The sequence below is a fragment of the Grus americana genome, chromosome 19 (assembly GCF_028858705.1).
Source record: "Grus americana isolate bGruAme1 chromosome 19, bGruAme1.mat, whole genome shotgun sequence".
NCBI classification, from domain to species: domain Eukaryota; kingdom Metazoa; phylum Chordata; class Aves; order Gruiformes; family Gruidae; genus Grus; species Grus americana.
In genome coordinates, this window is record NC_072870.1 from 9,673,971 (window position 1) to 9,687,944 (window position 13,974).

At 35.2% G+C, this 13,974-nt stretch overlaps 1 protein-coding gene across 3 annotated transcripts in view; it reads left to right on the plus strand.

Moving 5' to 3' along the window:
- The window catches only part of BRIP1 (BRCA1 interacting helicase 1), a 63,044-nt gene that overhangs the window by 43,898 nt on the left and 5,172 nt on the right, over positions 1–13,974 (plus strand). For all 3 annotated transcript variants that reach the window (XM_054847922.1, XM_054847923.1, XM_054847924.1), the window contains one exon: positions 11,944–12,056. In XM_054847922.1, the coding sequence (XP_054703897.1) occupies positions 11,944–12,056 (113 nt within the window). The remainder of the gene's footprint in view (positions 1–11,943; positions 12,057–13,974) is intronic.

A 13,974-nucleotide genomic window follows, 5' to 3' on the forward strand; every position in this document is an offset into this window, starting at 1 on the left:
GCCTGTCTTCATAAACCAAAACTTATGTCATTTGTATAGAAATGAAGTTACTTACTGTGACAGGGCATTTGGTTGTGAAAGTCTAGGATAAATGCTAGGAAAATACTATTTTAAATAGAGCATTCATATTGATAAAAAAATTCTTTCAGAAAATGGGTAGCTAGCTATAGCGTAAATAGTAATATAATGAAGGAATGTATTTCACGCGCTAGATCATTGACTGTTGCGTGTCGCCTTTCTAATCCCTGTTGCCTTCTTCAGTGTAATTATGTGTATGACACTTTCCACTTTAACTGAGAGTGGAATTGTAAACCTTTTCCAAGTTAATGCTGCTTTATTAGCTTGAAATTTTGAGGTATGAAATTATGACATAACAGAACCTCTTCCTGGATACTGAGGACCTTACTTTTTTGATAATCCAAGCTTCATCTAACTTTAGGCAAAAACTTCTAACTGCTTTCTAAAGAAATTGGAGACAATTTGTATTTTTCAGCAGGCGGCCAGAGTAGCATCCTGTTGCTTGCACTGCTGTGTGATTACCCACATCAGTACTTCCTTCCTTCTGACTTCAACAGGACTTGTCTAATGGATAGATGATGTTCCATTAGAATAGGCACTTCATGGTTGAAGCCAGGCATTCTTGAAGGAAAAGAAAGCCAATGACTATGGAAAAATGTTTTTCTATACTTTCTTTCTCCTTACTGAAAAAGAACATTTATTATTGACTAGTTTGAAAGACCACTTATTTTTTAGTGGTCTGCGCATGCCACTTAGGTAGTCACCCGGTTGCTGGCACGCTTCTTTCCAGCGATAATAGCCACCATCACAGCTTTATCTTATGTGTACCTTTTAGAGCTTTTTTGGGACTATTTTGTGAAGCTAAGAAACAAAGTGAAGTATCACAGAATAAATAAATACCAGGAACAGCTGGATTCTGGTTATTAGTAATGCCAAATCAAACAAGAAAATCATGGGTTTGCACTTGAAAGCCTGAACTGACTCAGCTTTGGTTTGAGAGATGTGTTCGGAGCTTAAGTGAACAACCAAAGACTTCTTTGTTGTCTACAGCGTGTGCCTAATTACAGCCTTGGTGGAAAAAACCCCACATCCTATAAGGACTAGTAAGGTTATGTTAGTGGTGGCTGCCTAGTCCAACGTTCTTTCAATGTTTGCATAACTTCCTTGAAGCATTTATTCAGCCATAACATTTTTTTTTACTTGCTAAAATATAATACGCTGTACTTTAGTATAAAAACATTTACATTCAAAGAATATTTAGCACTCTAGAAAGAGTTAGAAATGCTTTGTTTTAGAAGCATGCACTGAAATGATATTTTGGAAATACTTGATCTGTAGTATGGCTGGAAGTCTTACAATTTACTCCAAATGATTTCCAGAAAGTCAATATTTTTGTGTCCTAAATGACACAGAATTAAATTGAAAAGAATGTGTCAAGGGTAAATTATGTTCACAAAGGATTATGTTGCTTAAGATTAAAATAGTGCATTTGATTTTTACTTTCAGATCAGCCAGATATGTAATATTAATAGAATCACAGGCAGTACATCCCATTACCGATAACTAAATTCCAAAAAATCAGTGTTGTGCTGAACTATTTTTTTTAATTAGACTGAAGAAAACCTCTAAATTTTTGAGCAGGGATAGAAACACTAGCTGCCAAATTGCAAGCAGCTAAAGGTTTGAGTGTGTATATTTAGATATGGTAATGCACAAAGCACTGCAGTGATCAATTCTAGATGAGAGAAGGGCATGCACCAGTCTCTAAGCATCAGATTTGAGGAGCTGTCTGGTGCATGGCAATGCTCCTGGAATAATGCTAGGGGAAATTGTTTTTATTGTAAACGTGTTTTTTGCTCAAGAACTGGGATTCAAAGTGATATCCAGCTAGCAGTACTTCCCTTTAAATTGAGAAACATTTTGTTTTGTCCAGGGCTTTAGGCTTTTCAGATACCCCAAAAAGTTCTGGATTAATGCATGTTTCTTTTAGCAGTTAAGCTGAGACTGTCAGCTGAGTGAAAGAGGATAGCGTGAAGGATAGTTACTCTGTTCATTGAAGAAGATTAATTAGTGGCTTTGTAGAAATGCATGCATAGATACAAAAGAAATTTGGAAGATTAAGCATCCTTTTCAGCGGCATTTCAGCTCAGGAAAGGAATTGGAATTATATTTTTGAGGGAAAACTGGCTGTTTTTAGCAAAGATTGGCACAAGTCAGGTTAGACCTATGTGGACATAAAACTGTGAACACAGGTACATCTGTTGCTTTTACATAGCAATAGGTGCTTAGTAGATACATGGAATGAAGAAACTGGTAAGATGATTAATAATGACATCCCTTTAAAAACAGGAAATGCAAGTGATTAACAATCCCCTTGGAATATCCATGAATGATATACTTCTGGGATTGGTTTAAATCACTAAAAAGTGCTCCGCTTCTACATGAAAATACACTTGCATGTCTGCTTTTTGGGTTAACAAAAGTCCTCTTAAGACTCAATTCTATAACCCCTTACTCCTGCACATAGCTTTTACTTGTGTGAGTAATCCCTTTAATACTTCTAGGACTGTGCACAATCTAAGTGTTTGTAGAATTGTACCTTTGGAGACCAATATTTTATGTTGGCAGTTTGATGTTGGCTCATCTCCACTAATATTACTTGTCTGTGATCAACCTGCTTTCTAAATATATTTTATGATTTGTAACTTGATGCTAATACCAGTGAACTGTAATATTAGAGAGCATAAATAATGTGACAGAAAAAGATGTGTAATCCCATATACATGTTATTTGATGCTAACATACTATGCATTAACTTCTGTTATATATTTTGAATTGTAGCATTTTGGATCCAGACATCAGTCTTTACTTGGGCAAGAAACTCATTGTCAAGTGCAATGTATAATATCCAATTTTATTTTCTCCATATGTTTGTGCTAAATATATGCCACAACTTCTGGTATTAAATGGCAAGCATTTAGTCTCCTTAAGTAACTGTATGCTCTTATAAGTTACATTATTTTCTGTAGAACCTTTAAAGAGTGTCATTTAGTTTCACTTTAAAATTTTAGGCACATAGTATCTTATGTTCGCTCATTTTCACAAAGAGAAGAGTCTAAAACACTTTGTCAGTGTTAGAGAGAAAGAAATTCTTAAGGCTCAGAAGCATACTTGATAATAAACAATACTGATTTGAGAAAGAGAGGCCAAAACCCTAATTCTGTGTTATTGAAAATGGTTTCGTATTGCTGAAGAATCAGATTGCTAAAGCAAAATATATAAAAGAAATGTTAAAGTATTGCTTAAAGCTATGGTACTCTCAATGGTAGGGTTTGGCTCTAGTAAAGGAGGAAAATTTATTTCAGAGCCAAAAATGACTTCTTTGGCTGTGACCAGGATTTCCTCTGCCCACCTCTGGGACCTGAAACTGGAGGTAGGAAAATCTGATTTTGGAGCCAAGTGTGACTTGTTTAGTTCAAGTCATAATTTACTGTTCTTACCTTGGGGACCTGAAAATAAAGAAACTCGCTATGAAATGTTGATAATGGGCGACTCTGAAGTGCAAGCATTAAGCTAACTTTCCCAGAGAGCATTTCTTCACTTCCACCTTTCCAGATGCTTTTGATCGTAGTACAGTAAGAGTGTACTTAATCATGTAACAGCTAAGAGAACTTTACCAAAACATAGAGGAAAATGCAGTCAAACCCTTTTACATCAATAGATGTACAAGGAAAATAAACTTGATAAGGCTAGGATTTCTGTGCAGTGACATTACTTGAGAACTGGAGCTGACTTTGCCAGTAATGAGAAGTATTTCCCATAGCTGCTATAGGGTGAATATGAACTACGATGGCAAATACTTTCTTTATTGTTTCCAGCAACATAATTTGGGAAACACGATGGAACACATCATTTCAATTACAATTTTCTGGGGTATATGTAACTTAATGATATGAAGAGTTTGCAGCTATAGGGCTGAAGTTTCTTTCTCCTTTCTCAAGAGCTCAACAAATTAGAGATATTTGTATCACTTCAGAGTAATGGCATTTTTCTGAATATTTAAGTTAATTTCTAGTCCTTATGGCAATTTTTAAGCCTATATGATTTTTCTTCATTGAAGGGCGAAAGGATCTTATGCTAGATAAGTGGTTGCTGAAATAAGTCATTTCTTGCACACTATATTCTCGGAAAAGAAAAATTTCTAAGAAAATGATTGTTATTTTAGATGCTTAACCTGAGTTGAGAAACATACCATGAACTGTGTGAATGCCATCGTAGCTTTGGATCATTTGAAAAATATTTCCACTTATCTAAAATAAATTATTGTTTTAAAATATGGGCATACTGATACAGAAAATTACATTTTATGGGAAGATCATTGTTGTGCTTATCTTTAGTAGAATTTGAAAATTTTCTGTGAAGTTAAGAATTTTTTTAAAGATATGAGACTGACTGTTCTGTTATAGATGTGATTGTTTTAAGCAGGCTGAATGTTTCTGAGCAACTTTCCCACAACTTCCCAGTCAAATCTGTCTCAAGGCTTTTGCAATGACTGTCACTGTATGTGTGATCATTTTCGGGTGACCTGACATCAGTATGATTAAAATATTTGTAAAAAGTGGTCAATTTTGTTTGTCTATGTTAATGGCTGTCTAAACCTAAGCCACTTTTACTTTCCTCTTCATTCCGTTACTTGGAAAAAATTACAAATATAAATTGGGGAGCAGAAAAACATTTATGGAACTTTCACAGGAAAGCCAAACATCATGGTATGTTATTTATTTATTGAATGCTCTCTGAGAGGGAAATACTGAATAGGGTCAAAGTGCGATGTGTGTGTGTGTGTATATGCACATACACTTGTCTGTCTTCCATGCCCCACTTCATACTCAATTTTATTTTGTATTTTAATTGCAAAGTAGCTTTTTGAAACAATCAAGTTAAGGATATAAATAAGAAATATACTTACATCATTGAAATGTACAATGTTACGCAGCAAGCCTCTAGATGTTAAATGACAATTATCTAGACAATATACTTCTAAATTTTGTAAAAGAGCATGCTTTCAGATTATTCGGCCAGCATTGTTCTTGTCTCGCAGCAGTATGCCGTAAATTATTGCAATCTGCTGTGATACTGCTTACTAAGGGGTAATGCAGTGTGCGGAATCACATCATAACAAGATGACTGGCTGGATATTGCAGATCTCCATCACTTTTTTTTTTTTCCCCTTCTCCCCGAAGGAAAATGTCAGGTGGTATAGCTACCTGTGTTACAAAAAGAAAAGCAAGCAATGCATTAAGTATGTGGTGGTGTGGTAATTTCTTACATCAGTTTGAAACAGTAATGTATCTCAAAAGCCTTTCACTTCCCACTTTTCTAGAAATAAGAATAGTTGCGAAAATCCAAAGCAATCCACGCTCTTCTTACATCCAATAGAAACTGTGCTAATTAAGAAAAAAAATATGGGTGGCAGTGGCTTAATTTGTGGGAGCAGCTGTAAAAGCTACAGGAATGATGTATTCCATGGGTTAAGAAAGGTACCATTCAAGTTCAACTTAACATGTAAGACTAGTGGATGGCATTTCTCTTCTGCTGGTGCAAGGCTAATGTCAATATGTTGGCACAGATCACCGAAGTCATCTGTGAATATATCTGGAAGTTAAGCCTTTGGATAAATAATACAGCAAATCAAAACTTTTCCTTTATATTTAATAGTTTACTTTTCTGATCCATAAAAAATTTCAAAGTGATTTTCTTGTGTTTATCTTGTCCTTAGCAAGTAGTGTTGACCTTTAAGTTTTTACTTTACTGTCAAAGTATGTTGAAAGCTTTAAAAGTGAAGCTATCACCTTGGGGATTTGTAAGGATGACTGACACTTACCACTTCACCTTAGACGCAGTGGCACTGAGCGTATGCAGCAGCGTTGTACCTCAAGGGAAGCTGTTTGATTTTTTTCACTTCTGCTTCACTGGAAATGGATTGAATTTTCTCTTCAGAGGAGAGTTTTGGTTGCATTAGATTTTAATCAAGTCACTTGTTCGCAGTCCCTCAAAGCTTACAAGACTGAGATGAGTAGATGGGCCTGGGGTGAATGTGCTACAAGATTTGTCAAACCGTAAAACTTCCAGATCTCTGAGATGCCGCATGGTGTAGTTGACAATACTAAAAGTGTTCAGCAGTTACAACATTACATAAGCTTCCCATCTCTCTAACGCTGGGATTAAGAGTGAGAATACTGGGGAAGCATTTAGTCATAAAAGACCTTGTGAATTCTAAATAAGAGAAATATGGCTTTGCATAAAGTGGTAGTACTGTTTTTCTGCCCCAGAAGATAGTACTGGCCAGTTAGTAGACTTAATAGACAGTACTTTACTGTGGGATCGTTTGGCTTTACTTTTTGAAGTCATATTTAAGTTTTTGGGCTATGGGGAAAACAAACTAGCAGTGTTTTTCTGTATAAAGTTTCTTTCTTGCCACCTTCATGGGAGTTTTTCCAGTTTCAGTACCTTTTCCTAATTTCGATTGTATCTGCATTCAGGCAAGAAACATTTAAATCCCATGGATGCCCATTATCTTTTCAGGTGCGCTGTTTGGGTGCAACAGTCTGCAAGTTATAGCTAGTCTGAGATCTAGATCTGCAGAGATGTTATTTCCTTATTTTATTCAGTATTATCTAAGAAAGGCAATTTTTTAAGCGCACGTAGAAATTTTCGAGCAGAAAAGGTCACCTGAACTATTTTTAAGCTTATGTGGCTTTGATGCACGAACTATTGATTTGAGCAGATAGCCTCTGTAAGGGGCAGCCGCTGGACGGCGGTAGGTGCAGAGTTCAGCCTTGCAGTGATTCATCTGCTGAAGAGACTCTTGTAGGATGGAGCTGTGTGACAGAGCATCTTGAAGATAATTGAGCAGTCCAAAGTATTGATCACATCTCTGGCTGATCGTAGCTTATTCACAGCATATATGGTATCGCCGTGCTCACAGTTGTGGGGTTTTCTTGTTGTTTTTTAAAAAAATGCAATATTTGTGTGTGAAAACAGAAGAGTGTTATATTTATGTGTCTGGTGACCATCTTTAGGTATACAAGATGGTTAGAATGGCCTTAATAAATTATTGTCATATACAGAATCTAGTTTGATAAATTATAGTTAATAAGCATTTGCTTATTTCATACTGTTTTATATGTATTAACACTGCACTTGGAATGCTTGGAGCATTTAAAGATAACACCCTGCCATAATATCTTTTTTCCTGCGGGCTAATAAATTGAGATGTTGTGTTTAGATACAGCTTTTAGTAGGTCTACTGAGGAGTGAGGATGTTTGAAGCATATTCTATGACTCACCCAGGTCTTTACACGTGCATTATTTAGTCTCAAATCTCACAGACGTTGTTACTGCTTTTGAAGTGAGGGGGGAAAAGTTAAATGCTGCACTAGTTAATGCTACTTCCATTTAAGGATTTTCAGATGTAAAAGAAAAGAAATGGGTTTTCATGTCTTTTACTTTCCCGCACTTACAAACTTTTATGATTACTTGGCATTCGTCAGGAGGAAAGTAGATGGCAAGTATGTTCTTGAAGAATTCTAATTATTGCTATTTCAGGTGGAATAGAGACTAACTGGACACATGAGAGTTTTAGGACGGTAGATTTGCTTAAAAACCATTTTTATGTCTCTTTTTTGGGATGAAAGCAGGGAATGACCACCTGGTATTTTTTGCTTGTTTGTTTTTAGGAGGTGGGGAATTAGAAGATGTTAAACATGAAGGTGTCTTTTAAAGTGTTTTGGATGATATGAGCAATGGTTTTTGTTTTAATTACTATTTTTCCTCTCATAAAAACAGAGAAACAAGTCAGTGGAATGCCAGAGAACATTTATATCCTTTTTCTGACTTTTATTTCCATGGAGAATAGATGGAGGAGAGTGCTGGGGAGTGCCAGGCATGAGTTTACACATGTGTGTAGATGTACCTACTAACACATGTGTGCATGTATTGACACAGTTCCAAGCTTATTTGCCTTTTTCCATTAAGCAGTTATCTCTTTCTTTAGCCTGGGCTGTCTCGACACTGCGAAGTGCTGATGTAAAGAGAAATGCAGGTTTAGATGAGTGCTTTTCAGCTGCTCACAATAGTGCCATTGTATTCATGAATTTCTGTCTTGTCTTTAGACTTCTGGGTAGCTAGTGTGTAATCCCACAGGTTACAAACTGGACATCATTCTTAATCTACCAGAGAAAATAGGAGACAGTTGAAGATGTTTGTGAAGTGATGTCTTGTCAAAGAACAGGCCTGGCTTGGTAACTGTTAGTAACAGCTTAGGATTTTTTGTTTGTTTTTAGAAAGCAAAATATAGCACTCTATTTGGTTAAATAGAGTAATGCATTTAAAAAAATATCGAAACTTTGCCAGATGAAGTAAAACAAAACACAGTTTATTTTGCCAATTTAAATCACACAAAATAAATTGTATACTGCAGCTTAGCCCATTCAACCTTTATATTGTGATACTGGCTCTGATAAATAGGTTTACAGAACTCTGATTATGAATGGTAAGTACCCCAATGCACATTCTCCAGTCCTGCTAGGCTTTGCTATTAACTCTTTAGATCTAAGGTCCTGTTCTTTGGCTGAGATAAGATGACTCTGAAAGAGTGTCTGCTTGGTTTTACTGCAGTAACATTTTAAAAAAGTAATTAGTAGTGTAGCACAGTAGTTTTTTATTCTTTGCAAGTTAAATGCTTTCTCCTTAAAACTTCATCACAGGTAAATTAGCATGATGCAGACATTTAGCTGAAGATATCTAAAATATACAGAAATTGTGTTTCAGATTTCCTTATCTCAGTTGTAATTATGACCACAAAACAAGGAGAAGCTTTTACAGAACTTTATATTTACAGAAAGATCTCAATATAAAGGCGAAAATGTGCTTTAATTTTATTGTCCAACCATAGATTTTTCTGTAGAAACAATTAGCTCATCATAGATTGCTAATTGTATACCTTGCTGTTAAATATAGCCCTCTTTTTGTTAATTTTGAATAAATCTGGTTCAGCCTGGCATGTAGCTAAAGGGCATGTTGCAGATTTCTGTATCTGAATTTGCAGGTTATTTTGGGGTTCAAAAACAAGTGCTAATTTTTAGAGCTAATCTTCTGTGCTTTGTGTCATAAGCTAACTGATATTGTCCATGGTCATTGCAATATAAATCCACTTTATGCACTTATATATCACTCATATCCTGCGTAAGTCATGAGTTTCTTCATGTGAAGCAATGTTACCACAGGTAACTTTTTTTGTGGTTTATCGAACACTTAAAATGATGTTTAATGTTGTTGTCGTTGAAGAAAAACTTGTATTGCTAATTTTGATTGAAAAATACACTTGAAAATTCTTTTGAATTGTAGCAGAAACCATCTCAAAATATTTTTCCAAGTCATAAAAATAAATTTGTTCATGGCATTTATTTTTTGTTGATATTTCTCAGTTAATATTCCATAGTGAAAGATGTCGAACTAATTAAGCATTAAAAGAAGGAGCGGTTAGCAGGTATAATGTTGTTAGACTTCAGTTAACGTGAATGTGACCATGACCTCCCAGATAGATCAAAGACTAATCTGTCTGACAGCTACAAGATGGCAGAGCTTGCCATGGGCCTTCTGCTGCTGCTTGCTGAAGCTATTTGTCTGTAAAGCATGCCTGATAGCTAAGAGTATATTTTTAAGGATGAACAGGTAAAAGTAAAAGGCTGTCTTTTGACATTTTAACTAATCCCTTCTAGCCTGTGGTTTACTGCACATTTAGGATATTTGCTAGCAGGAGAGACTGGCTTTTTCACATATGTAACATGTCACTGTGAATTGGGCGTTGATTTGATGCTTGATAAGGTAAGAGTTATACAATGAAATAGATTCTGATTGCATTAAAATGACATGCCCTGGCCTTTTACCTTTAGCAGACTTATAATGAAAACTGAACTCTCAGCAATGTAAGTTGTCGTCTCATGCTGAGACATGATCGTTTAAGTGAGAAAACAGAATGTTTATTTTCTGTTAACTCATTTTTTAATTAAGATGGAAAAGATAGGTTTTTAAGATACATTACACATTTAGACCAAGGGAATATGGATTTTTATATAATTTGGAAATGAAACGTCATTGTTGATGGGCAGTGCAAGCAGTACCGATTTGCATAATGCTAAAATGTGTTAGAGGAATGTGGAAGTAATATATTTTATTCACAGGGTAATGCAATACAAGGCAGAGGATCTGACTGCTTTGCATTCTGCTGTTGCTTCAGTGGTTTTAGGCACACAATTAAAAATGTCGTAATTTTTATTAGTGTAAGAAACATGGCTAGTTATTCTAATACTGTTTTGGATAATCTGCTAGCGGAGTAAGAAACTGGAGTAAAGCTACATTTGGTACAATTGGCCAAAATCTTACTGATAACAGAAATTTTTCAAAAGAGGAAGTTGTTAGACAACTTACAAGGACTAGAAGACAAATGCAAAGTATGTACAGGAGTACATTGTCATTGGTTACGTTTCAAAGACTTCAGTGAAATTTTCCAACATCATACCTCATTTCAAGTGATGAGGAATAGCCTTTTGTTTCTCCAGGTAGTATTTCCATTTGTAGAAATGCACAGATATGCTTAAGTTCCTTTTTAAGGAATGGTTTTAATGTTCATAAAATATTCAGAAGAAATCATCTTCTGTTTTGAAAATTACAAAGGAAACCTCACATGCCAGTTAGTAAATTCTGAGAGACTGGAACAAATATTAAATCTGTGAAATCAAACTGAATTTACTTTCTGGCTGTAAAGATTGAATTTGTAAATTTGACAGGCAATTTAAAGGGCATAAGTACATAAAATAAAATTTCTTATCCAAATGCAACTTGAAAGTTACCTGTCAGAAGAGGTTAGAAGTCTGCTGTTTTCTCTCCTGAAGCGTGTCCTTTCGCTTGTCAGTTTAGAAAGGTTAATACTGTACAAAAGAGCAATGGAAAGACCCTTTTTGCTGTAGTTTTGTTTGCTTATTTAAAAAAAACAAAAATTCAGTCCCCCCCTTCCCAATAATAATAAATTCTTTTGATATATGTTGGACATGTGTATAATGTCCAAATAGAAATTCTTGTTCAAATGCAGATCAGGTATTGTATGGGTCGTTTTCTATATGATTAGAAAGGGGAGGCAGGGGATTTCTTTTGCAGTTGATATCAGAACTGCTTTTGAAGCAGCTAGGAGAGAGCTTTTTTAAAAAAAGAGGAGCGTGCTCTCTTCTGCCTTATGCTAGCCCAATGGCCTGCAAACCTTAGCTGCCGCCTTTGCTTCCCATTTAGCCAGTGAAACGTTTGTTTCCAAACCACAGAAGGTGGTGCCAAGCTAGGAATTAGAGTTGGTGTTGCTGACTCCTGGGACTTTGGCAAGGCCACTCTGTCTCTAAAGTACTTTCTTACTTTCTTTAGAAGAAGAGGTTATATTTGCTTAACCCTCACTTGAGGAAAGTATGGTCTGGTCCCAGCAATACATTAGGAGTCAGTGTTTGTGATAAAGGAAAGGATAAAGATCTCCATTGTATCATTTACTTCCAGATGAGCAAATAAAACTGTGGTCTAGTTAGTCCATTTACTTGTATCTGGGGGTTTTGCCTGTGTAAACAGCTTATCCTTCTCTTGCTGGCACAGAGATTTGGATAAGCGTGTGGTTGTTGTGCCATTACATATAAATTATTGGAATAGATCTATTGTTAAGAATAACTTTAGAAGGGTAAAAGCCATAATTGGTTAGTATGCAAAATGCAGAGTTGAAACATTGAAGCACACTTTAGATACTTATTTAATAAATGTTTTCTTGTTTTCCCATTTTAGAATATTTTTGACATTGCTATTAAAACCAATATTTTGTGATTCCTTTCCTAGGTTGAATTAAAGAGGAAGTACAATGACCAGCACAAAAATTCAAGAGGCCTTTTGCCAGGGAGTCAGTGGTATGAAATTCAAGCTTATAGGGCTCTGAACCAAGCCCTGGGAAGGTGAGATAAACTGAACATAACTAAATATATATATAATTTGTAGAACTATTTTTGCAACATCTTTAAAGATTAATTCCTCACTGTTAATACAAAGAGGATAAATCAGGCCAAAAAACCTCCTATTGCAGACATCAGGTATTTAGCTGTTCTGTACTGGCAACTGCCTGGTTTTCAGCCTGTTGTGCATTTGAGCGTTGTTATAATTCAGAGGTTTTGTTTTACATTCACAATCCACTTTAGTTTGGTTGCAGGCTTTTTCGCTTGTGGTCCAGATACGCATAAAGGAAAACATTTGCAGAGACAAATTGTTCTTGAGCTTATAAACCAAATGAAAATTCTTAGGTCTTCTCAAATGTACTAATTGTTCACACTGTTGGTGGGCTTGAAACCGTTGTTTGATGTTTAGCCTACAAGTATTTTTGAAAGGGAGAAAAAGCGGAGGTTTCTCTCAGACCTTTGCAAAAGGTCAATTCAATTATCGTGCTCACTGATCTCTTTCCAGGTTTAGAAGAAGTGGTATAGCTTACTTTCTCAAATAAAAAAATTCCCCCCAAATTTTATTAACAGGATAGAATTAATTCATCCTTCTCCACCAAAATTTATCATATACATAGATAGATATAGCTGTCTGTCATCCATATCTATCATAGGTGCCATAATTTTGTCATAGATATATGGAGGTACAGACACAGATTTATAGATAAGAAGAGAAACATCAGCTGGAAGACTCTTGTTATTTGAATTAGACCTAATACAAGTGTGATGACATAAAGGAAAGTTTAGAAAGAAAGTTGAGACAAAATAGTCTACATTAGTAAAATCTCATTGTAAATTCTTGTTGTTACAGGTCTGATTTCTTAGATTCCTCTTTGAAGAGTAAGAGCATTAGTTAAAATTTGTTAAGAAAAATCTAAGCAAGTTGTGGAATGCTAATAGTAAGAAATGAATTTGAAGTTTTGTCACTGCAAAATAAGTTTTAACTTAAATTTAGTTTTAGTGAAAATTGCTTATTGTATAGTTTATCATTTGAATGAAATTATGCTAGTCTAAACTTAAATGGAGAAAATAGACTTCCATTCTGACATAAATGTATAAATTGTGTATAACGTCATTAGACTAAGCTGGTAACTAAATTGAGATTTGGCGAAAAATGACAGCGTATGATGACTGTATAAAACCAGAATAGTCTACTAAGTTGATACTAGGTTATACAGTCGATAGGCAAGCTTCTTATTGCAAAGATGCCTGCAGGGATAGAAGTGAGCAGAAGCATTATAGTCTTCAATCTGGCACTTTTCTCTTAATTTAGTGCTGTTACATTATATGAAGTAACACAAGTCCACGAAATGAAATAGTGGCCTTTGGGAATATAACAGATGGCGTGTATGGCCAGGTGACAATCATGCTATGAATTCCTTGCAGTGCTACTTTTTCTAAAAGTGTGGGATATGTCTCCAGGGGGCATAATTCATTTAAACAATGAGTTAGAGGAACATTTATTAAAGCAATGAAAAAATGAGAAGTTGGAAAAAATCTGTTTCTTGAAGATGTTTTGGTAGCTTTTCTTATCACAAAGAGATGTCAGATATAAATAAATAATATTTTTTTGGAGAGCCAGTCTTGTGGCTCCTGTTTTAAGCCCTGACTCTGATACACTTGTGGCTTTATGTACATTTGTAATCATCATCTTCAGAAGTTGTCCTCTTATATGATGGGAATAATAATCCTAAACTATTACTGACAGATTCTTTTAATTTATCTTATCGCTGTTCTTTAATAATATTTTTCTGGCAGGCAGTATAGAAATCCAAATAATGTTAAAAATTATATCAATGCATGTAAAGTGACTATTGGATTATTTCTGAAGGCCTCTAACAACTGAATTATCGACTCAACAGTATTGCTCACAGCTTTGATC